The 21,757-nt window shown below is 48.9% G+C and overlaps 3 protein-coding genes across 3 annotated transcripts in view; 1 reads left to right on the top strand and 2 right to left on the bottom strand.

Annotated features, from left to right (window-relative positions):
- Positions 1–4,236: 4,236 nt before the first annotated feature.
- Positions 4,237–4,539, bottom strand: LOC136467769 (uncharacterized). The gene has a single exon (XM_066466557.1). The coding sequence runs from the start codon at positions 4,537–4,539 to the stop codon at positions 4,237–4,239; it is 303 nt and encodes a 100-aa protein (XP_066322654.1).
- A 5,852-nt stretch (positions 4,540–10,391) lies between these two features.
- Positions 10,392–11,266, top strand: LOC136504055 (probable choline kinase 2). Its single transcript, XM_066498937.1, has 4 exons — positions 10,392–10,535; positions 10,646–10,693; positions 10,816–10,913; positions 10,995–11,266. The coding sequence occupies exons 1-4, from the start codon at positions 10,406–10,408 to the stop codon at positions 11,100–11,102; spliced, it is 384 nt and encodes a 127-aa protein (XP_066355034.1). The 5' UTR covers positions 10,392–10,405; the 3' UTR covers positions 11,103–11,266.
- Positions 11,267–11,639: 373 nt separating this feature from the next.
- The window catches only part of LOC136467761 (naringenin 7-O-methyltransferase-like), a 35,043-nt gene continuing 24,925 nt past the window's right edge, over positions 11,640–21,757 (bottom strand). The window contains 7 exon segments of the mRNA XM_066466544.1: positions 11,640–11,876; positions 12,031–12,095; positions 12,183–12,217; positions 16,216–16,491; positions 16,589–16,611; positions 16,614–16,778; positions 16,780–17,021. Of these exon segments, the coding sequence (XP_066322641.1) occupies positions 11,640–11,876; positions 12,031–12,095; positions 12,183–12,217; positions 16,216–16,491; positions 16,589–16,611; positions 16,614–16,778; positions 16,780–17,021 (1,043 nt within the window).

Raw genomic sequence — 21,757 nt, 5'->3', positions numbered from 1 at the left:
TGGTGCAGAGTCAGAGGCGGAGGTTACCCGGGCAGCCGAGGCTTCCATCGCGGTGTAGGCGGTGCTCGAGACCAAGATCAGGGAGCACGAGGCACTGAAGAGTGCCGCCCGCACCGCCTGCAAGGCCTTGGAGGTCGAGGGGGTTGAATCAGGCAGCTCCCTTGGGAGCCGTCTGATTGCATTGAGCAGTCAAGTGCGTGAGTAGCTTCGAGGAGCGCTGCACACGGGCATCAAGCGCACACTGGCCGTCATCGCCTCGCACTATATAGGCGTTGACCTCCAAGCCATCAGCGATGGCTACGTCCTGCCCGACGATGATGAGGAGGCTGACAAGGCGGTTGTGAAGCTGATGGAGGCGGCGGAGGGCCCCGGTACGGCGTTGGCCAAGCTGTTCAAAGAGGAGGTGGTCGCTCCTCCACCGTCTGCCGATGTTGGAGGCCCTGAGCCATGACCTAGGCCTAAGAGGCCATGTAAATAGGATAGGAATTAACTATGTATCATAACGTTTGTGGCTGTGGAGGCCTTTTTTTGAAGTACTCGTGTTTCTTTAATCGTTTGTCTTGTATTTCCGAGCCTCTGCCCTCTTGTTGTCTCTGATCTGATTTCTTTGCAAAAAACCTTCTTGGAGCCTAAGCCGTCCCCTAGGCGGAAGGTGGTGAGGGAGCGCCATAGCCCGGAGGCTTAGGCCGTCTCGTGACTCTACCGACCTTCTGGCCCTGAGACAGGCTTTTGGTCCTTGGGTTTTCCGCAACCGATTCGTCCGAGCGTGGTAGAGGGTTTGGCGTAGGAATTTTTTCGAAAAATGACTAAAAAATGGTGCGTGGGACTTAGAGGGAATCCCCCATCTAGCCCCTAAGGGAGATTTGGTTCTACGGAGGCAGAGCCGAGTCTCCCTTATAGTGTCATCGTTTTGTCGAGACCAACGATAGGCTCGGGGGGGGGGGGGTTCTCGAAAAATTAGAATAACTAAAGAACACTTTTCAATTGTATTCCGAGAAACAATATATACAATGCTTGGAATTTTAAAGGTAAAAGTGACGTAGCTGTTCTATATTCCAAGCGTTGGTGAAGATTTCGCCCTTCTCGTTGGCTAGCTTGTAGGTTCCAGGCTTCAGCACTTGGGCGATGATGTACGGTCCTTCCCATGGTGGGGTCAGCTTGTGGCGACCCTTGTTGCTCTGCGCCAGCCTCAACACCAGATCGCCTACCTTCAAGTCTCGTCTTCGGATGCGCCAGGCCTGATAGCGTCGTAGGGTTTGCTAGTATTTAGCCGAGTGTAGCAGCGCGACGTCTCGGGCTTCCTCCAGTTGGTCGAGGGCGTCCTCTCGGGTGGTGCGGTTGCTTTGTTCGTTATAGGCCTGTAGCCTTGGGGAACCATATTCCAAGTTAGTGGGGAGGATGGCCTCGGCCCCATAGACCAGGAAGAAAGGCGTGAACCCCATGGCTCGGCTTGGAGTGTTCCTCAGGCTCTAGATGATCGATGGGAGTTCAGCGAGCCATTTCTTGCTAAACTTGTTCAATCGGTTGTAAATTCTTGGCTTGAGGCCTTGTAGGATCATGCTGTTGGCACGTTCTACTTGGCCGTTGGTCCTTGGGTGTCCTACGACTGACCAAGCCACACGGATGTGGTGGTCGTCACAGAACATCAAGAATTTTTTGCCGGTGAACTGTGTCCCGTTGTCGGTGTTAGGGACCCCGAACCTATGGATAATGTCAGTGAAGAACAGCACTGCTTGCTCGGATTTGATTCGATTGATCGGACGAGCCTTGATCCATTTGGAGAACTTATCGATTACTACCAGTAGATGGGTGTAGCCCCCGTGGGCCTTTTGTAGAGGCCTGACCATGTCGAGCCCCCACACGGTGAACGGCCACGTAATGGGGATGGTTTGGAGGGCCAGGGCCAGGAGGTGCGTCTGCCGAGCATAGTACTGGCATCCTTCGTAGGAGCGTACTACCTTCGTGGCGTCGGCAACCGCCGTCGACCAGTAGAACCCTTGGTGGAAAGCGTTTCCGACGAGCGTCCGAGGCACCGCATGGTGCCTGTAGGCCCCTATGTGCAAGTCCCAAAGCAGGGCTTGGCCTGCCTCAGTGGTGATGCATCATTGGAGGACACCGAACGGACTTTGCCTGTACAATTCGCCATTGCAGAGGACATAAGTCTTGGCTCGCCACGCAAGCCATCGGGCTTCGGTCCTGTCACTAGGAGGCTCTCCCCGAGCAAGCCAATCAAGGAACAAGATTCACCAGTCCACGTCCTGGTCGGCCTGGGGAGGCTCGGTGTTGACTTCCATGACCTCAGGCCGGGCGTCGAGCCTCGTGGTGGTTTCGGATGGTGGGCCCTCTTCCGCTACTGAGGCGTAGTCGATGGAAGGCTTGTGGAGGTCTCTGGCAAAGACGTTCGGGGGATCAGAGCTCGTGCCGAGGCCATCTTTGCCAGTTCGTCTGCGGCCTCGTTGTATTTCTATGCGATGTGGTTGAGCTCAAGACCGTTGAACATGTCTTCCAGGCGGCTGTACCAGCTTGCAATACGCCTCCATTTTGGGGTCGAGGTAGTTTGACTCCTTCATGACTTGATCGACGACGAGCTGTGAGTCACCCCGGATGTCAAGACGCCGTACTCCAAGTTCGATGGCGATTTGCAGGCCGTTGACGAGGGCCTCATATTTAGCTACATTGTTGGAGGTGGCAAAATGGAGCCGTACCATGTAGCGCATGTGTACTCTAAGGGGGTGAGATGAAGAGCAGACCCACGCCTGCCCCAGTCTTTACTAGAGACCCATCAAAGTACATGGTCCAGCATTCTGTCTGGACTTGAGCAGGTGGCAATTGGGTGTCGGTCCACTCAGCGACAAAGTCGGCCAAGACCTGATACTTTATTGCTTTCCGAGGCGCAAAGGTCAGGGCTTCCCCCATGAGTTCGACGGCCCACTTGGCTATCCTACCCGAAGCCTCTCGGTTGTGGATTATCTCTCCCAAGGGAAAAGATGACACCACGGTCACTGGGTGGGACTCGAAGTAGTGGTGCAGCTTACACTAGGCCAAGACTACGGCGTAGATCAACTTGTGGATGTGGGGGTATCATGTTTTGGTCTTGGAAAGCACTTCGCTGATGAAGTAGATAGGTCGTTGGATGGGTAGAGCATGCCCCTCTTCCTGCCTCTCTACTACTACGGCAGCACTGGCCACTTGGGTCGTTGCGGCAACGTAGAGTAAGAGGGCCTCATCTCTGGCTAGCGGTACCAGGACGGGAGGATTGGTGAGCAATGCTTTGAGCTTGGCGAGGGCTTCTTCAGCCTCGGGGGTCCAGAAAAAGCGTTTGGATTTTCTCAAGAGGCGATACAGAGGCAAGCCTTTTTCGTCGAGGCGCGAGATGAAGCGGCTTAGGGCCGCAAGGCATCCCATGACCCTCTGCACTCCCTTGAGGTCTCTGATTGGTCCCATGCTGGTTATGGCCGAGACCTTCTCTAGGTTGGCTTCGATGCCGCGTTCTGAGACTATGAATCCCAAGAGCATACCTCGGGGGACCCTGAACACACACTTCTCGGGATTGAGCTTGATGCCCTTCTCTCTAAGGCATTTGAAGGCTATCTTTAAGTCGTTGACGAGATCCTCGGCCTTTCTAGACTTGACCATGATGTCGTCCACATAGGCCTCGACGGTTCGCCCAATGTGGTTGCCAAAGACCTGGGTCATGCACCACTGGTACGTGGCCCCCATGTTTCTGAGGCCGAAAGGCATAGTCACATAGCAGTACATGCCGAATGGGGTGATGAAAGAAGTCGCAAGCTGGTCAGACTCTTTCATCTTGATTTGATGGTAACCAGAATACGCATCAAGGAAAGATAGGGTCTCACACCCCGTAGTGGAGTCAACGATCTGATCGATTCGAGGTAATGGGAAGGGGACTTTTGGACAAGCTTTATTCAAACCGGTGTAGTCTACACACATCCTCCATTTCCCATTTTTCTTCTTAACTAACACGAGGTTAGCCAACCACTCTGGGTGGGACACTTCCTTGATGAACCCAGGCCGCCAAGAGTTTCTGCACCTCCTCACCTGATGGCTCTACTGCTTTTCTTTGTTGAATCGGCGTAGGCGTTGCTTCACTGGTCTAGAGCTGGCCCGGATGTCCAAGGCATGCTCGGCGACCTCCCTCGGTATGCCCGGCATGTCCGAGGGACTCCATGCGAAAATGTCAGCATTCACACGGAGGAAGTCGATGAGCATGGCCTCCTATTTGATGTCGAGGGTGGCGCTAATCCTCATGCCCGGATCGTTGGGGCAGGCGGGGTCGACTAGGACGAGCTTGATGGCCTCCGCGGCCTCGAACGCCCCTGCACGACGCTTGGAGTCAGGCACCTCACCACCGAGTTGGTCGAGGTTGGCGATGAGGGTCTCGGCCTCCGTGAGAGCCTCGGCATACTCAATGCACTCGACGTCGCAGTCGTATGCATGTTTGTACGTGGACTCAATTGTGATGACACTGTTGGGACCCGGCATCTTGAGCTTGAGGTAGGTGTAGTTGGGGACTGCCATGAACTTGGCGTAGCATGGCCACCTCAGGATGGCGTGGTAGGTTCCCCTGAACCTGACCACCTCGAAGGTGAGGACCTCCTTGCGGTAGTTGGAGGGGGTGCCGAAGCAAACGGGAAGGTCAATGCGCCCGAGTGGTCGCGTGCGTTTCCCTAGGCACGATGTCGTGGAAAGGCGCGGCGTCGCCTTAGAGCCTCGACCGATCGATCTCCAAGAGCTCCAGGGTGCCGACATAGAGGATGTTGAGGCCGCTGCCCCCATCCATCAACACCTTAGTGAGCCAGGTGTTGCCCACAATTGGGTCGACGATGAGCGGGCACTGCCCGGGATTCGGGACATGGTTGGGGTGGTCATCTCGATCAAAGGTGATTGCCTCCCGAGACCAGTCGAGGTACCGGGGAGTGGCCACCTTGACCGAGAAGACCTCTCAGCATTCCCTCTTTCGCTGCCGTGCTATAAGGCATGCCAAGGGTCCATCAAAGATCATGAAGGTGTTGTGCACCTCGGGGAACCCATCGTCCTTGTCATCGTCCCGGTCGCCGGCGCCTTTCTGCTTGGTGTCGTCGTCGGGGAGTCCGAGCCTGGCGTAGTAACACCGCAGCATGGAGCAATCCTTGAGGGTGTGCTTTACCAGGCCCTGGTGGTAAGGACAGGGTTTCTTAAGCATGTCATCGAAGGGGCTGGGGCCCCTGGGGCCTTGGGGATTCTTGTGTTCTGTAGCCATGACCAGATCGGCCTCGAGGACGGCCTGCTTCTCTTGGTGCCCCTTTTTCTTTCTTTTGGGGAGGTGGATAACCGAGGCCTCAGGGGCCTCATCCCTCCACTTCCCCTTGGCATCGCTCTCGGGGAAGATGGCCCTTACAGCTTCTTCGCCCGAGGCGAAGTTGGTGGCGATGTCGAGGAGCGCGGTAGCCGAGCGCGGCACGTTCCGGCCTAACTCTCAGACCAAGTCTCGGCAGGTGGTGCCAAAGAGAAAAGCCTAGACGATCTCTGAGTCGCCGACGCTGGGCAACTCGGTGCACTGTTTAGAGAAGCGCCAGATGAAGTCTCGGAGAGACTCTTCTAGTTTCTGGCGACAGCTCTTAAGGTCCCAGGAGTTTCCAGGGCGCACGTATGTGCCCTGGAAATTCCCGACGAAGATCCTAACCAAGTCGCGCCAGTCGTGGATCTGAGAGGGAGGAAGGTGCTCGAGCCAGGCTCACGCCGAGTCTGACAAGAGTAAGGGGAGGATTGCGGATGATGAGCAGGTCATCGTCCGCGCCACCTAGCTGACAAGCCAGACAGTAATCGGCAAGCCAGAGTTCAGGATTGGTCTCGCCGCTATACTTCGTGAGGTTGGCTGGTTGCCGAAATCGGGCTGGGAAATGTGCAGCACGGATGGCTCTGCTGAAGACCCGAGGACCAGGCGGTTCAGGAGAAGGACTATGGTCCTCCTCACTATCATAATGGCCACCCCGGTGTGGATGGTAGCCTCGGGCGGGCCCCTCGTTATCGTGGCGTCATCGCCTGCTGACCACCTCATGGTCTGCCTGCACCTCGCATTGGTTGCCGAGGCGGTCGAGCCGCAAGGGGACCCCGTGGGCTATTGGCGCCCGAGCGGGCTTGGGACGAACTGAGGCCTCCTTATCCTGCCGATGCGGTGCCGAGGGGAGGTCCGAGGTAGCTCTGCGCCGCCGGGAGGTGGAACTCTCGGCCTGCTGCACCATGGCGGTCTCAAGGAGATCCCGGAGCTCGCCGCGAACCCCCCTTCCGTGGTAGAGGGCTCGGGCATCGCGCGAACTAGCATCGCTGCTAGCTGCGACATTCTGGCTAGCGCGGTTGAATATTGGGGGACGATCGTCCCCTTCGTCGTCGTTGATGCGGTGGTGCACATCATGGGCCCGCCGCCGGGCCCCTTCGCCATCACCGCGGCCCTGCTGCTCCTGCTCGAGAGTGTTTCGGAGCTGTTGCAGAAGGAGTCGATCTTGCTCGACCTTGGCCTGAAGTTCACGGAGCTGCTCCAGGTCCAGGCGTCGAAATTGCCCGAGGACAAGGTTCTCATTCCGTGCTGCCAGTGGGACAACGCGTGAGGGCAGTGGCATCGCCCGTTCCCTGATGAAGCGGGGTACGGTTGCCTACCCCCTCGTCCTCCTCGCCCGTGCTTGGCATCCCAAGTCCAACGTGGAAGCACTCACGAGAGGGATCGTGAGCGCCTTCGTCGTTAGAATCAGAGTAGCCAAAGCAATAGTCACTCGCGGCCAAGAAGCAGCGCATGGTTTCATGGTCGCGGAGGTCGGAGAAATCCGCTTCGGCCCATGCTTCGTCCTCCTCTGAGGAGTCGGCGTGGGTGTGAGTCGATGTGGTTGTGTCGAAGTTGAGAGCGAAGCGTTGGTGGTGTCCTGAGGGCTCTGCGTGAATGGAAGCGTAAGCGTAAGCGTAGGAGGCGGCGGCATTTCTCAACCCGAAGGGGTATGGGGAGGGTGTCCGTCGCCGGGCTTTGCTCCGCCGGAGTTGGCTCCTCAGGGAGTGGTGGAGCGGAGCTTGATGTTGGGGCGTCGCCGGGCGCCACCGGCGTTTTCCCTTGTCTAGGCTTAGGCTAGACAGGTCCCTAACCAGGGACCTTGCGCCAACAGCTGGTCATAGGATATCGGCAGAGAGCGGCAAGTCGCCCTGGGTTCGCGTAGCATCGGGGTGATCCTGCTCGCGTCGTGCCTGGCGAGCGCGGTGAGAGCGGCCGCCCAGGCGCCGCCTGCGCCTGGGCTGCCGGTGCATGATGTCATCGTCGGTAGGCAGGGCTCGGGGTGTGAGGAGTACCATGTCATACTCGTGCCCTAGAGACATGAACTCTAGGCTCCCAAACCAGACCACTGTGCCGAGACGCAGTGGTCGTACGGGGTCTGCCATTCGGAACTTGTTGGGATGACGAAACTGACACGCAGATGCCCCTACCTAGCGCGCCAACTGTCGGTGTTTTGGACTGGGGAGTCCTCAACCAACTAGTAAATTTGTACTGCATGTTCCCGATACCGGATGGTGATACAAAGAGACACAAGGCTTATACTGGTTCAGGCAATCGGTGCCCTATGTCCAGTCTGAGAGATCGATCTTGTATTCCTTGCACCGAGGTGCTTGTAGTAGGGGGTTACAAGCTGGGTGAGAGAGGGAGCTAGTCCCAGGTCTCGGCACGGAGTGATGCGGGCTGCTTGAGACGTTGCTCTCAGACAGCGGGGGAGTATGTGTATTACAGGGTGTTGTTTTTGTGTGTGCCTGTGTTCCTCTCTCAGAAATGGCCCAAGTCCTTTCCTTTTACAGTTGAAGGGAGGACCAGGGTAGTACGTGTACTAACTATACGGCGTCGTGCGAACGGAGGCGGCGTGTCCGAGTCCTGTAGCCTGTTCCTGTGACGGCGTGGTCGTCGGAGTGGTCCGTCCTTGAAGCGCTGGGGCGACGTGCTGGTCACATCCGATCCTGTGCGTCATGGGAGCTCCAGGGCTACCTCGAAGCGGGCGCGGCGGTCAGCGTGCGGGTCGCTGTGGGTTGACTGCGCGCGAGGGCGAGGCTCGGTTGGTGCCGAGGCCGAACCATGGTGGGGGTCTCGGCAGACGTGAATCTTCGAGATGGCTGAGGCCCTGATGTAGGGTGCCGAGGCTCGGAGGGAGCGGCCGGTCTGGTACGCTGGTTCGGAGGCGATGATGACCCGGGCCAGACTTCCCATGCCGCGTTGTCTTCGGGGCGGGTGTTACGGGGCACAGCGTAGCGCCGGCGCTGATCGTGGGCACAACGCCAGAACACAGTGGCCGGTAATCCCCGCCGTGCCTTGTCTTAGCCGATATGGTGTTGATGCGACTCCTTGTCCCGTCGGCCACTCCGTGGTGTCGAGCCGTCGTCCGGCTGAGATTACGGGAGTGGTTGACGCATTAATAGGACGTGACATGCTGTCGGGAAGACTGGCCGAGGCGGGAGCGACTGGGTTATTGACAAGCCAGCTTCGGGCGATACGGAGAATAGCTGTCTCATTCGAGGCTGTACGCACGGGGCCTCGGGCGAGACGGAGATTGGGATCCTTGCGCGAGGCGGAGATTTCGTCAGGGTGTCGAGACCTCCCGTGCGAGGCCTCAGGCGAGGCGGAGAGCCGGTGGGCTTGGACGGGGCTGGTGGTGAACCCATGGCTTTACCTTCTGGCTTTGTTGTTGATGGGATTTAAGTGACTCTTTTGGTGGACGCTCGGGGTATCCCCGTTTTATGGTACCCGACAAAACTTGTTTGTCATCTTGATTTCTTACTATATTTTGCACTTGGCATTTTTTCTTCTACATCTTGTAACTTATATAGATGCTAAAAGAATTAAAAAAACACATCATATAGGTTGTTGGTTTATTAACTGAAAATCAGCACATTCAGATGTTTAATTACTGGGGATGCAACTTCGGTTGGATCTAGGTTTACTTGTTTTGTCACTTCTTTTCTGTATTCTTCTTCTTTGGGGCAATTCTCTGCAGTACCAGGTTGAAGAAAGCTTCAGAGATGTCATGAAGACAATCTTTAGATTTTCGAACGAGATTTGTTTTGCTGTGGTCATACTTAAACGTGAATTTTCTTTCTGACTAATGAGGAGCATCTTTATTATTAAAGATTTCCCCAATACAAAAACCCAGTGCAGAACCTTGGAAAAGGACCGGATACTATCCTTCTCAAAACCCACCTTTTTTATATCCCACTCCCAGTCCAACAAACCCATGGTGCATCCAAACGCCACCTTAGTGTTTGTTCCTCCCCCATCATTTTGTCCCTGATGTTCCTACTCCAGCTGCAATAATCAAACTCTGGCATCATTAAGAGAAAGATGAGCTTCTCAAATATAATTCTTATGTTACCGTATGCTTATCAACCATATGAGTGCAACAGTACTTACAGGATTACTGTAAAAAGTAATATTGAGTGCATCTCAAGTCTCAGAGAATGAAGTTTTCACATAAACATGCATGTTATATCCCGTCTTTAGCTTGTCTGCCACGCGATCTTTGTGACCTTAAACTGTTGTTATTTCAGGGTTATAGCTACAGCGGTCACTTACTTCAGGCGTGTGTATACAAGGTATGCTACTCTATGTAAGGAGGATACACTGCATGTGCATCTGTGTTCGTATGCATTGTAGAATTATCACTTCTAAATTCAACTGGTGACCTTAAACATAGTGTTATTACAAGATTTGTAGAATTGTTTCCTAATTTTTTTCAACTGTCCTCTAGTATGGTTGTACTCACCTCTAGTATTGTAGAATTAATCTTGTGCTAGTACAACAAGTAGCTGAAACATTAGTTGGAGCAGGTCCATCCATTCAGTGGTTGATGTATTGCATTGTGCCCATTCGAGTTACAGCCTTGCAGGTAAAAAAACTACAGTAGTATCTTAAACTCATGCATGTAAAATAAAACATGAAAGTGATGCAAGTTGTTCTTGACAGTATCTCAGTTTCTTTATAGAAAATTTTCCATGTTAGCTTTATTTGGTGAGTTTATAGTGCAGTTTTTATGACAGGAGCGGGGCGGGGACCATAGAGGCGCTGCTTTGGCCGGACGGGAAGGGCGGCGGCGGACGGGACCTGCTGGTGGAGCCCACGTCGGTGCTCGACTGCAGACAGAGCCCGAGCCCGCCGCACTCGACATCGACGCTGTCTTCGTCTCTGGGCGGCGCCGCGGGGGACTCGTCTTTCGGCGTGGCAGCAGACTCGGAGACGTTGACATGTTGCTTCTTTATTTCAATTTGTTCTCTCATGCACGTCGTTGCTGCATTTCTGTCATATGTTTCTGAATTTAAATGACTATCCCATCTGACTTATCCTCAATAGTTGGAAAATATATTGTTATTATCTTACTTTATTACTCGCCTAATGCCTTTGCAGGACTACGAGTATGCAAGTTTTAACCCTGTTGCCTATGACATCGCAAACCATTTCTGTGAGATGGCCGCAGACTACCATTCAGAAAAGCCGCACATATTGGACTACAATAAATATCCAGGTACTGAATATATTTGAAGCTATGGATTTGTGTATTGTTATTTCTCTTAGATGTCTTGATGGGGCCTATATTTGTTCACTCATCCTTGCTTACTGCTAATATTGCGACAGATACCGATGAGCGGAAGCAATTTGTGCAGACATACCTGAGCTCCTCAGGTAATCTAATGTTTACTGATTTATACCAACCTCTAGTTTATCTCCTTACCAGTTTTTAGGAATACGTATTTATCAGTTTTAGAAAATGAATTCTGTTTCTGATTCCCTGCAATCCCTACCAGATGAGGAATCTGAAGTGGAGGTAGAGAACCTGATCAAAAGCATTGAGAAGTACACCCTTGCCAGCCATCTAGTCTGGGGCCTTTGGGGAATAATTTCGGTGGGTTCGTCTTACCTCCAAACCAGAATAGCATGTATGTACGCCATTCATTCATCTAAATCTCACATCCTCTGGCTGCAGGACCATGTCAACGATATCGACTTCGACTATAAGGAATACGCGAGGCAGAGGTTCGAGCAGTACTGGCTGAAGAAGCCGACCATCCTAACTTCTCAGACTGCTGAATAGAACACGGGCATCAGGTTCTGCACTCCACCGATGGCCTCTGCTGCACATAGCTTGTCCATTCTTCTCTTCTCATTGAGGATTGAGGTCTGTCCCTGGGACACAAGGTTGTTAAGAAAGGTTGGACCCAGAGGCCAGGTCAGGCATTCAGGGAAATCAGGGCTTTATTCGTTGTCCTGGTATATCAGCATGTCTACTAATTGGAGATTTAAGATAGATTGTATATATTCTTGATGAATTGGACTTGTAATGGTAATTTATATAATGTTCTTGTGCTTGTGTTCAGATTTAAATTATATGTATGTGTGTGTGTATATATATATATTATGGTCGAATTTGAATTGTAAATTTGAATTTCTTTTAACGAAAAAATATACTGTAGGGGTGGTTGTTACTGTAGCCGTCCATACAAATTGATTTAGTAGGGGTAGATACAAGTACCAACCGTTCCCTACAAATTGATTTATAGAGACGGTATGATAGAAGTGGCTGGCTGAGCCGTCTCTACCAACGATCTGCAGCCAGCCCCTATAAATATGTTCATTGTAGTAGTGGCGGCCAGCTGGGCGAACTCCTGCTCCGCCGCTCCTTGGCCCCCCTGAGGCGGTTCAGCGTCACCACGTCCAGGAGAAACGCGGCCTGCGCAACCTGCGTCGGCTCCGGACTCGCCGGGAGCACGTACTCCACCACGATCACCTTCCCGTTCGCCGGGAGCGCCCGGTGGCAGTTCTTGAGGATCTTCACGCACTCCTCGTCGCGCCACAGGTGGAGAATCCACTGCACGTTTTTTTGTTGTTGACAAAAATAAATAAATAACCACCATGTGTTCTCTGTCTGAATATACTCAGACATGCATTTGTTTGGAATACATTTATCTGCTGCCACGCATGAGTTTGTAATAATAGGAATACGATAAGCCGACGAAACAGACCTTCAAAAGAATTGCATTTCCGCTCGGAATATACTCAAACATGCTGCCACCTACATGTTCCACACCTGCATATATACACAAGAATGTGCATGTGTGTTAGCAAAAGAAGTGAATTTTGTGTAGCCGCCGCCAATAATGCAATAATGACTGACCTTGGACCGGCGGCGCCTGCGCGATGACATGGGGTGATATTTTTGTATTTTGGTCTCTTTTGAAAACGTTTTTTTTACAAAAAGACCTCAGCCAAAACGTTTGCTGAAAATAGACCATTTTTAGGCGTCTTAGGACATGACGCCAAGGTATGAGGGTCGGCGTCGACTGACACGACGCCGAGGTCTTGCCACGTCACGGACGACCCCGGTCGACGGCGACACGGTGGCTTATGGGGCCCAGTACGTCGGTGTTGGGTCATTCAACGCCGCAGGGCCAACCTCGGCGTGTAGTCACACCACGCCGAGCTAGCTGTACAATGAGATTCAAAACGTAATTCTACCCCAAAAACGTGACTGAACATAAATCTTTGTCCTTTCGTACCTCCTGATCTGTTTAGTTCTGGCACAAAATGTAGTAACAAGAGTTGTAGATCTATATGAGTACTACAACTTTTCTTAAAGGTTCAAAGTTTTATTTGGTCTGGTTGGAGAGATACAAGGCTCCAAAGTGGGGTACATGAAAACTGAAATCCTGAATTCAGTCATCCAGACTTAGCCAAATTTTGAGCTCCCCAAAACAGTCAATGGATTCCAACTTTAGGGCTCGTTTTGACTTTCTTACAAGCTTATCTAGCTCTTGGTCCAAAAACAAAGTTTGTTCTACTCCACTCAAACTTCAACTTTTATTTAAGGTGCAACTCCATAAAAGCACTGTAAGCAATTGGTCAACACCGGTCAAAATAGCATCACGGTAAAGCTCAATTTAGAGTTTTTGACCGATTGAGACATTTTCTTGACCTTTGCTCAACATGAATCCTTCATGACTTTTGTTGTAGAGTTCATCTAGAGTCATTTGGACAAGGTTGCAAGGTTTGGTTGATGACACATGTTCTCAATCACTTAATAAGACCATTCCAACAAGGATATAACTTATCATTTCAGGTGACTTTTTGATTCCAAACTTCATGAAACTTTTCCAGTGACTTTTCATATGGTAATCATGATACTTGGCTCAGATTTTAGCAATCACCAAATAGCTATGTGAAGGTACTCTCATTAATGGTTTCTAACTTAGCTCAATATCCGCTAAAAGTTGTGAAAATGCACTACTAGTAGGAAAAAAAGAGACAAGGAGAAAATGATGGAGCATTAGACAAGGAGCGAGCTAAAAGATCCAAAGACTTCATATGCTTCTTTTGTGCATGGACTATGTATGCATTGGACCTTATGTAATGCACTATGTATGGACCTTGTACTATGTTTGGACTATGTTGGATGATTGATGAAGCATATGTATGGACTATGTAAGGATGTTGAATGTGTTGGACCTTATGTATGTATGGATGTTGAATGAATGTGTATGTCGGTGTGGTTCATTTGTTATGTGAAATTCTGTATGCTCATGTATTCTGTGTATTATAGGCTCAGTTCATTGTTTTGGTGAACCCAGGCTATCGGCGTCAATTGAACACACGCCGAGGGTGGGCACCTCGGCTGTTTAGTCAATTGACGCCGACCCCTGGTACATACTGGAATCCTTTGCCTCGAAGCGACGAGGTGCCCAAGCTCGGCGTTCCGTAATTTGACGTCGAGCCGTTAATCTCGGCGTGGGTCGACTCAGCGCCGAGGTTCGGCCCAAACCTGGCGTGGGCTGTGGGAATCCAAACCCTAGGGTTGGCGTGGGCCGAATCAACTGCCATGGTCTTCTATCTCGGCGTCGTTCCGACTTGACGCCGAGCCTATAAATCATAAAAAAGAAAGAATAAAGTATTAAACTAAACCTTTGGTATAGGTTAAAATCCTATTTGCATGATTCAAATGAAAAATCTTTCTCAACGATTCCTCTTCTACTAACACGAGTTATACTAATAAGAGTAGACATGCTATATTTATGTTTGTTCCTGCAGGGAAAACCTGAAGATTGGTTCGATTTCAATCCCCTATTTTTAGAGAGAGTCAAATCTTTTTTTCAGTTTGGAAATCAACCATAGTACATGAAACTTAGAGATAGGTAAACTGCAATTTATGAAATAGCGAATGCACAAGCGATTACACTCACATCAAAACTAACAATGGCATGTCGCAAACTAAACCTAGCATGCCTTAGGGGATTGAAAGAAACAAGTGATACAGACGTTACAAAGGTACTACGATTACACACTCATATGAAAACTAACAATGGCATGTTGCAAACTAAACCTAGCATGCCTTAGGAGATTGAAAAGAACAACTCATACAAGCATTCCACATTCGGATTGACTAACAAAGGTTGGTCCTAATAATGCTCCCACATATTGAACTGAGTTGCGCCTTCCCCATAGTATCCTCCAGTTGACGGCGGTGGTGGCGGTGGAGAAGGAGGCCCATGCTTCTTATGGTACGGGCACTGGTAGTTCGGATTATTGCATAGTACCTCCTCTGCATCATTGCTGTTGTCATCAGTCCGACGTGTCCCTGTTACCACTTCCAGGGCCATACTCTAGGTCAAAGATGCATCCCTGTAGATATGTGATGTACTGTTGATGGGGATAGATAGGAGCAGGGTCGACCCATCTAGTGAAGCCATAGTTATCTGGACAGCTTGAATCCTGAAAACCCATCTACCAATAAGTACTACTACAAACCAAATGCAAATCTAAAAAAGGAGAGAGTTCAAAGGAAATACAAATCCTCACGGGCATCTGAAGAAACGACGGCCTCCACCGTCACAGTCGTCGTACATCTGCACAACACAATCCAAACCGTGGCGGCATTTTGGCCAATCTTCAATGCGCTTGTCGTATGATCTAAAAGGTCTCTCACGGGTGAAGTCACTCTTCCTCTCCAAAGGAAATTCATCTATTGGTTCTTCAAAAGAATCAGGACCCAGAGAACCCTCCACACAATCAGAGGTCCCTTCCTCACCCCCTTTCCTCTCCCTCCGCCGAAACCCTTTCCACTCGAGCAACCTCCGCTCGACATTTGCTAAAACTAAACCCATGAGAGAACATGTGTCATATCCTTGTTGGAATGGTCTTATTAAGTCACCTGAAATTTAGAGTCACTGGAAAAGTTTCATGAAGTTTGGAATAAAAAAGTCACCTGAAATGATAAGTTATATCCTTGTTGGAATGGATCTTATTAAGTGAATGAGAACATGTGTCATCAACCAAACCTTGCAACCTTGCCCAAATGACTCTAGATGAACTCTACAACAAAAGTCATGAAGGATTCATGTTGAGCAAAGGTCAAGAAAATGCCTCAATCGGTCAAAAACTCTAAATTGAGCTTTACCAGTGATGCTATTTTGACCGGTGTTGACCAATTGCTTACAGTGCTTTTATGGAGTTTCACCTTAAATAAAAGTTGAAGTTTGAGTGGAGTAGAACAAACTTTGTTTTTGGACCAAGAGCTAGATAAGCTTGTAAGAAAGTCAAAACGAGCCCTAAAGTTGGAATCCATGACTGTTTTGGGGAGCTCAAAATTTAGCTAAGTCTGGATGACTGAATTCAGGATTTCAGTTTTCATGTACCCCACTTTGGAGCCTTGTATCTCTCCAACCAGACCAAATAAGACTTTGAGCCTTTAAGAAAAGTTGTAGTACTCATATAGATCTACAACTCTTGTTACTACATTTTATGCCAGAACTAAACAGATCAAGAGATACGAAAGGACAAAGATTTATGTTCAGTCACGTTTTTGGGGTAGAATTGCGTTTTGAATCTCATTGTACAGCTAGCTCGGCGTGGTGTGACTACACGCTGAGGTTGAGCTCGGCGTGGTGTGACTACACGCTGAGGTTGGCCCTGCGGCGTTGAATGACCCGATGCCGACGTACTGGGCCCCATGCGCCACCGTGTCGCCGTCGACCGGGGTCGTCCATGACGTGGCAAGACCTCGGCGTCGTGTCAGTCGACGCCGACCCTCATACCTTGGCGTCATGTCCTAAGACGCCTAAAAATTGTCTATTTTCAGCAAACGTTTTGGCTAGGGTCTTTTTGTAAAAAACTGTTTTCAAAAGGACCAAAATATAAAAATATCACTGACGTGGGGGAGGTCGTAGTTGACGCTTCTCAGGTGCTTATACTGGGCGGTGACCATGCGCAGCGTGCAGCCGGTGCCGCCGCCGACGTCAACGAGCACGTCGACGCCTTCGAAGCCGCGGTAGTCCTCGAGCAGCTTATTGATTATCATCTCCGAGTGGCCGGCCATTGCCTGGTTGAAGAGCGTGTTGGACGACTCGTCCGACGCCAGGTGCTCGAACAGCTGCATGCCGTAGGCTTTCTCGGCCGGTGTCGCTCCCTCCGCCACGGCGTCCTTCATGTAGTACCTGTGATTCATCATCATTCATTGTTCTTTTTACATACAGTTTACGTAGGAATAATTAATGCTGTACGTGCACGTATATATATATAATATATATATACCAGGCTTCCATGAACACCTTAGCTTGTTTAGGTTCTTCAGACCCATAGGAGCCCACGAGCCCTGTCCGGCGTTCCGAGTTGCGAGCCACTTGCACACCGGCGCCGCGGCATAGCTTCGGCGGGCCTTCCCATCCGGCCCCACCTCCGTCGTGCACCTGACGACGCTGTGCGACGCTAGGAGCCGCATCATGCTGGTCCACCGAGGCGGCCGTCTCGGCTGGCCGCGGCCACCGCGCCGCCAGCTCCTCCGGGGTCACAGAGCGCCCGTCGGCGGCGAGGAGGTCGTCGATGAGGCCGAGCTCGATGACCGCCTTGAGTGTCATGGGCACGACGAAGCCGCCCAGGAGCTCCTGGGCGTACAGGCACGCCTTGTCGTCGCTGGCCTTGTCATGCTGCAGGGATGCTAGTGCAGGCCATCGATCGATCGGAGAAGCTAATTAATTAATTAAGCTCGTAGGATGCAGAATACTAGATACTGTATGTGTGTATGTGTGTGTGTGTGTGTGTGGCGAATGGAAGTTGAATTATTTGCCTTGATCGTTGGTAGATACAGAATAGTAGAGCGTTGGTTGCTTTTGCTTGTATGCTCTCTTTGCTGTTTGCTCAGAGCATATATATATAAGTATAGAAGAGAGTGCGAAGACTTAGGGCCTGTACGATTGGCAGGGAACTAACCCCTAGATCCATTTCTATGGGGAATGCTTTACTAATTTATACTAGTTTTGATTAGCTGGAAGGATTCCTGGTTGAATTTCACCCAGCCGAACGAGCCCTTAAGAGGACCGGCCGGGAAGAGCTAGTCCATATATTACTACTCCATAATAATATTGTATGTCACTACGTCAAGCGCCTCCAAGTATCTCTTGTTGCTAGCTTTTGAGGCACAGCTGGCTTTGAATTCTATTTTAATGCTCCATAGCGTTCTCATTGTTCACAGCCGGCTTTGAATTATACTTTAATGCTCCAGGTGTAATCACGTCAAAACAAAATGTTAATACAATTGAGTTAGAAAAGTCCCGACTATGAAAGGATGTATAGAACATAGTTCCTATACTTATCATGTCATATAAACAGTACATGTGGAAATTATATTCCTAATAGATTATTTTTAGAAAATATATATTTTCAATCAATCCATTATCTTCTCTCTCTAGTTCTGTTATTATCTACATGGAGTACCACATATCTTTCTATCTAGGTTTCCGTATAGAAATATTTTTGTTGATTAATTTCATGGAAGCTATTCTAGTCATCTCAATGGGAGTGGGCTTTGGGAGGCACCTTTCTCCTTTCCTTCACTACCCAAACAACTGAAATTCAAAACCCGCCAAATAAAATATGAAAACAGCCAAGAAAATGTTTCTTGAGAGGCGGTCGCCAAGTATAGAGCGAGAGGAAATTTCATTTTGGTTGGTGATCCACCCTCAAGGATGAATTTCTTGGCGGTTCAGCAACCAAGATAAATTGTACGATGGCAAAAGTTACGAAGCATCAAGAAAATTAGAGAGCCAAGTATATCTAATTTCTTGAGGGCCTCAAACCACCAAGGAAATATTCCGTATGTTACAACCACCAAGCAAAAAAAGTTAATAAAAACTTCAAAGAAATCCCACACGCACTGGGAATGAAACTCACACCCTCAAGTCTTGCATGTTACTTCCTTACCACTACAACTTTGAATCCTCCTATAACTAACTGGCTGATACATTCCTTTTCAATTCACTTTAGTGAATGTTGTAATGCATATCTGTCGGTGCAGAAAGTGACCACGTAAATATTTGTAGTTTTGCCATACGTTGTGATCGGCTGGGGCCTAGCACTCAATGACATAGGGTTTATACTGGTTCAGGCAACGTGCCCTACGTCCAGTTTGAGTCGGTCGGTGACTTTATTCCTGAGCCCAGGTGCTCGAAGTTTGCAGTGGGGTTACAAACGAGAAGGAGAAAGATGGGGGTACAAGAGGTCCGATCGGACTCTGGTCTGAACGGCTGAGAGTGACGGGAGCTCCGCTATGTATGTGCTAAGTGTTCGAGCGTGTGCTCGAGGTTTGAACCTAGTGGTTCTGTTGTTGTGTACTGAATCGATCTAAGTGAACAGATGGATCCCCTTGTTGTGGGAGAGCGCATCCCCTTTTATAGACGAAGGGGATGGCCTTACAAGAGAGAGAGAGAGAGGGTGTTCGTATGCTAAGTCTTTGTTGTCTATGTCGTCGAGTACAAGATGATTGTAGGCGCCCATAACACTGTTAATGTCAGATGTATGTGGGAGGTTGCGTCGTCTTCTTCTGGTATGGCAGACGTCGGTGCCTGCTACACTATTGATGCCCAGAGGTATGCAAGTGGTTTTACCATGCTCGTCTGGTATGGTAAATGCCGGCGCTCACAACACTGTGGATGCCCAGATGCATGTGGGGTGAGCTTTATCGTGCTTGTCAGGTATGGGAGTTGATGGCGCCCACAACACTATAGGGCAAATGTCGGCGCCCACAACACTGTTTGGGTTCTGACATGCTAGGAAGGTTGTAGGGTACCCTTCTGACATGCCCTGTTGGTACTGTCCTGCATATGTACAAGGTACGGTCCTCGGTATCGCGGTTGACTTGAGTGCCCTGCCTTACTTTCTCCGTCCCCTTCCTAATCCTTACCGAGCGGGCGTCCCCGGTCGGTTGGTCCTAGTCGGCTCTGATTACGCCAGTCGGATAGGAGCTGTAAGCAGGGGTTCGGTGCATCCCCGGTTGGAGACGCGGGTCGGAGTTGGAAGTGGTGTTTGGCCAGGCCTTCCGGTCGGAGAGGCCGTCCAGAGGCGGGCTGGAGTTGGAAGCGAGCGTTGTTCCCCTTTAGTGAGGCCTTTCGGTCGGAGAGGTGGTCCGGAGTCGGAAGCGGGCGCCATTCCTCCTCGGCTAGATCTTCCGGTCAGAGATTGGATTGCCCCTCTGGTCTGTCATTAAGGTATTTTGGGCCGGCCTAGGAGTTGCGCGTCGTTCGCAACGTTGTCTGCTGGGCCGAGCCTTTGTTGGGAAGCCGGTCCATGAGGGACCCCGGGTTTATCAACCCGACAATATCGGTACCCTAAACGAATTCAAATGAAAAAAGTTTGTACTAGAAGGTTTTAGATCTCTTAGAGTACTATAACTTTGTTTTAGATCATTCCCCCATCTGATGTCATTTGAAAAAATCATTAAATATTAATTTTAAAATAGTGATGTTCCTTGGTGGTTTACAGTAGCACTCAAGGAAATTGGTTGGTTTCCTTGGCAATTAACAATAACATTCAAGGAAAATTGTATATTTTTTTGGAGACCGAATGGAACCGTCAGGGATTATTCCTTGGCGGCTAGGTTTCGTCACTCAAGGAAATTATGGGCCGCCAAAAAAATTATATTTTCTGGTAGTGAAATAAGAATTTGGTGTTCATTTATATCGCGTTCAAAAAAAGTCACAACAAATCATGTTGGGATCTAAGTCAAGTCGTTATTAAAGATTGGCAAATAATCATGATGCAGTAAACTTAGATCTAACAGGAAAATATTTTCCCTATTTATTCTGCGTATTTCAAAATTTAAAATGTTTTCCCTATTTATCCTGTGTATTTCAAAATTTAAAATATTTTCCCTATTTACCCTATGAAAATATTTTATCTATTACTTATAGAAGAAAATAGGTGATTATACACATCCCCATCTAATTAAATGGACGCTCCACAGTTATTCTATTTTAGAATGCCATAGTAATTGCCTTACTTAAGCCAATCATGAGCTTGTTTAGCTTTTATAACGAATTGCATAGTGGACTTTTCCTCTTGCAGCTTAATTTGCTCATAGAAGTATTTGTATTTTCGGACGAGGGAGTAGTCATTATTTTTATATTTCAATTCAAGTGACCATCCTTTACAAAATATAGATCGTTTTAGTTTTATCTTAAATCAAACTTCTCAAACTTTAATGAATTTATATAAACGCTACAGCATCAAAATAGTCTTTCCAGTTTTCTCCACTTTTATGTGTAAACATACAACCTTATTTTCTCCATTTCTCAAAGCATTTTATTCAAACATTGCCGTCTAGCCACCGTTCATATCTTACCGGGATCGTCACTATCCTAGCAACCTTGTGAGTCTTTAATTCGAATACGTACACGGACACGCAGCAAAATACGTTACCTTTTCAACGTTCTCGTCTGGCGAACCTCTGGGGGGAGCTATCGATAAAGAATGGCAGTGTTATGTCAGTCCTGCTTAATGGGAGTTTTATGTCTTGCGTAAAAAAGTTTCATTTTCATATAACTTTTATCATCTCTCCTCGTTTATACTATGTTATGTCATGTCAGATTATTTAATATCTATGAAACTGACATTAAGAATGGCCTTATCACAATAGATTCTCTCGTGTAGTTATGTCTTGTTGCTTTGTTTTGTTTGGACCACTGTAAGTAACAGTTAGCCGGCCAGCTGAGTATACGTGAGACAAAAAGAAACTGCCAATTTGATTGATCAGGCCAGCTCAATTTACAAAAGTTATTTGTTCAGGCAGACCTTTCAAATTGGCCGAACAAAGTATGTAGCTAGACAGCTAGTGCTCCGCCTCGTTTTATCACCGTGACCGTGAGAGATGCCATGTTGAACTGATCGTAGGGACGATAGATGATTATGTCGATACAGATACAGACGCTTATGACCATATGAGTATCTCTGATAGAATGAATAGGTAGATCTGAGATTAAAGGAGTCGTTAAAGATATCTTATAGTCAATGGACATATCGTTTATTACTAATAATATTGTTAAATTCTAAAATAAATTTAAAAAATATGAACACTGCTATCAAGTCAAGACTTTAATTGAATGGAAGAGACATTGCTGGTTCCGTCGTGGAGTGGCTCACAAGTCAGCCACAACAGCAATGTTTTGGTTTATGGACAAAAACACTGTTTTGGCTTGCTGAAATTGGCTGAAAAGTACTGTTCTTGCTGAAATGTTATGAGAAAAAAACACTGTTCCCGCTGAAAAAAGAAGCCGAACAAGCCGGATTTAAGGTAAGCCGAACGGGCCTTGTTCCGTCGTGGAGCTCATGCAATTTAACCAAATTTCATTAACACTTTTTAAGGTGAACACTTGGTTAAAAATTTCCATGCTTAAAGATTTAAATAAGTATTTTTTAGCTCTAGCATTAAGA

The sequence above is a fragment of the Miscanthus floridulus genome, chromosome 1, assembly GCF_019320115.1.
Source record: "Miscanthus floridulus cultivar M001 chromosome 1, ASM1932011v1, whole genome shotgun sequence".
Lineage (NCBI taxonomy): Eukaryota > Viridiplantae > Streptophyta > Magnoliopsida > Poales > Poaceae > Miscanthus > Miscanthus floridulus.
This window is presented reverse-complemented; position numbering and strand designations above follow the sequence as displayed.

What these genes read in the sequence shown, in the direction of transcription:
- LOC136467769 (XM_066466557.1), bottom strand. Translation starts at nt 4,539, where the DNA reads ATGGCAGTCCCCAACTACACCTACCTCAAGCTCAAGATGCCGGGTCCC.
- LOC136504055 (XM_066498937.1), top strand. Translation starts at nt 10,406, where the DNA reads ATGCCTTTGCAGGACTACGAGTATGCAAGTTTTAACCCTGTTGCCTAT. An exon ending in GACATACCTGAGCTCCTCAG is followed by an intron (nt 10,694 to 10,815) that starts GTAATCTAATGT and finishes AATCCCTACCAG; the next exon opens with ATGAGGAATCTGAAGTGGAG. An exon ending in GCCTTTGGGGAATAATTTCG is followed by an intron (nt 10,914 to 10,994) that starts GTGGGTTCGTCT and finishes CTCTGGCTGCAG; the next exon opens with GACCATGTCAACGATATCGA.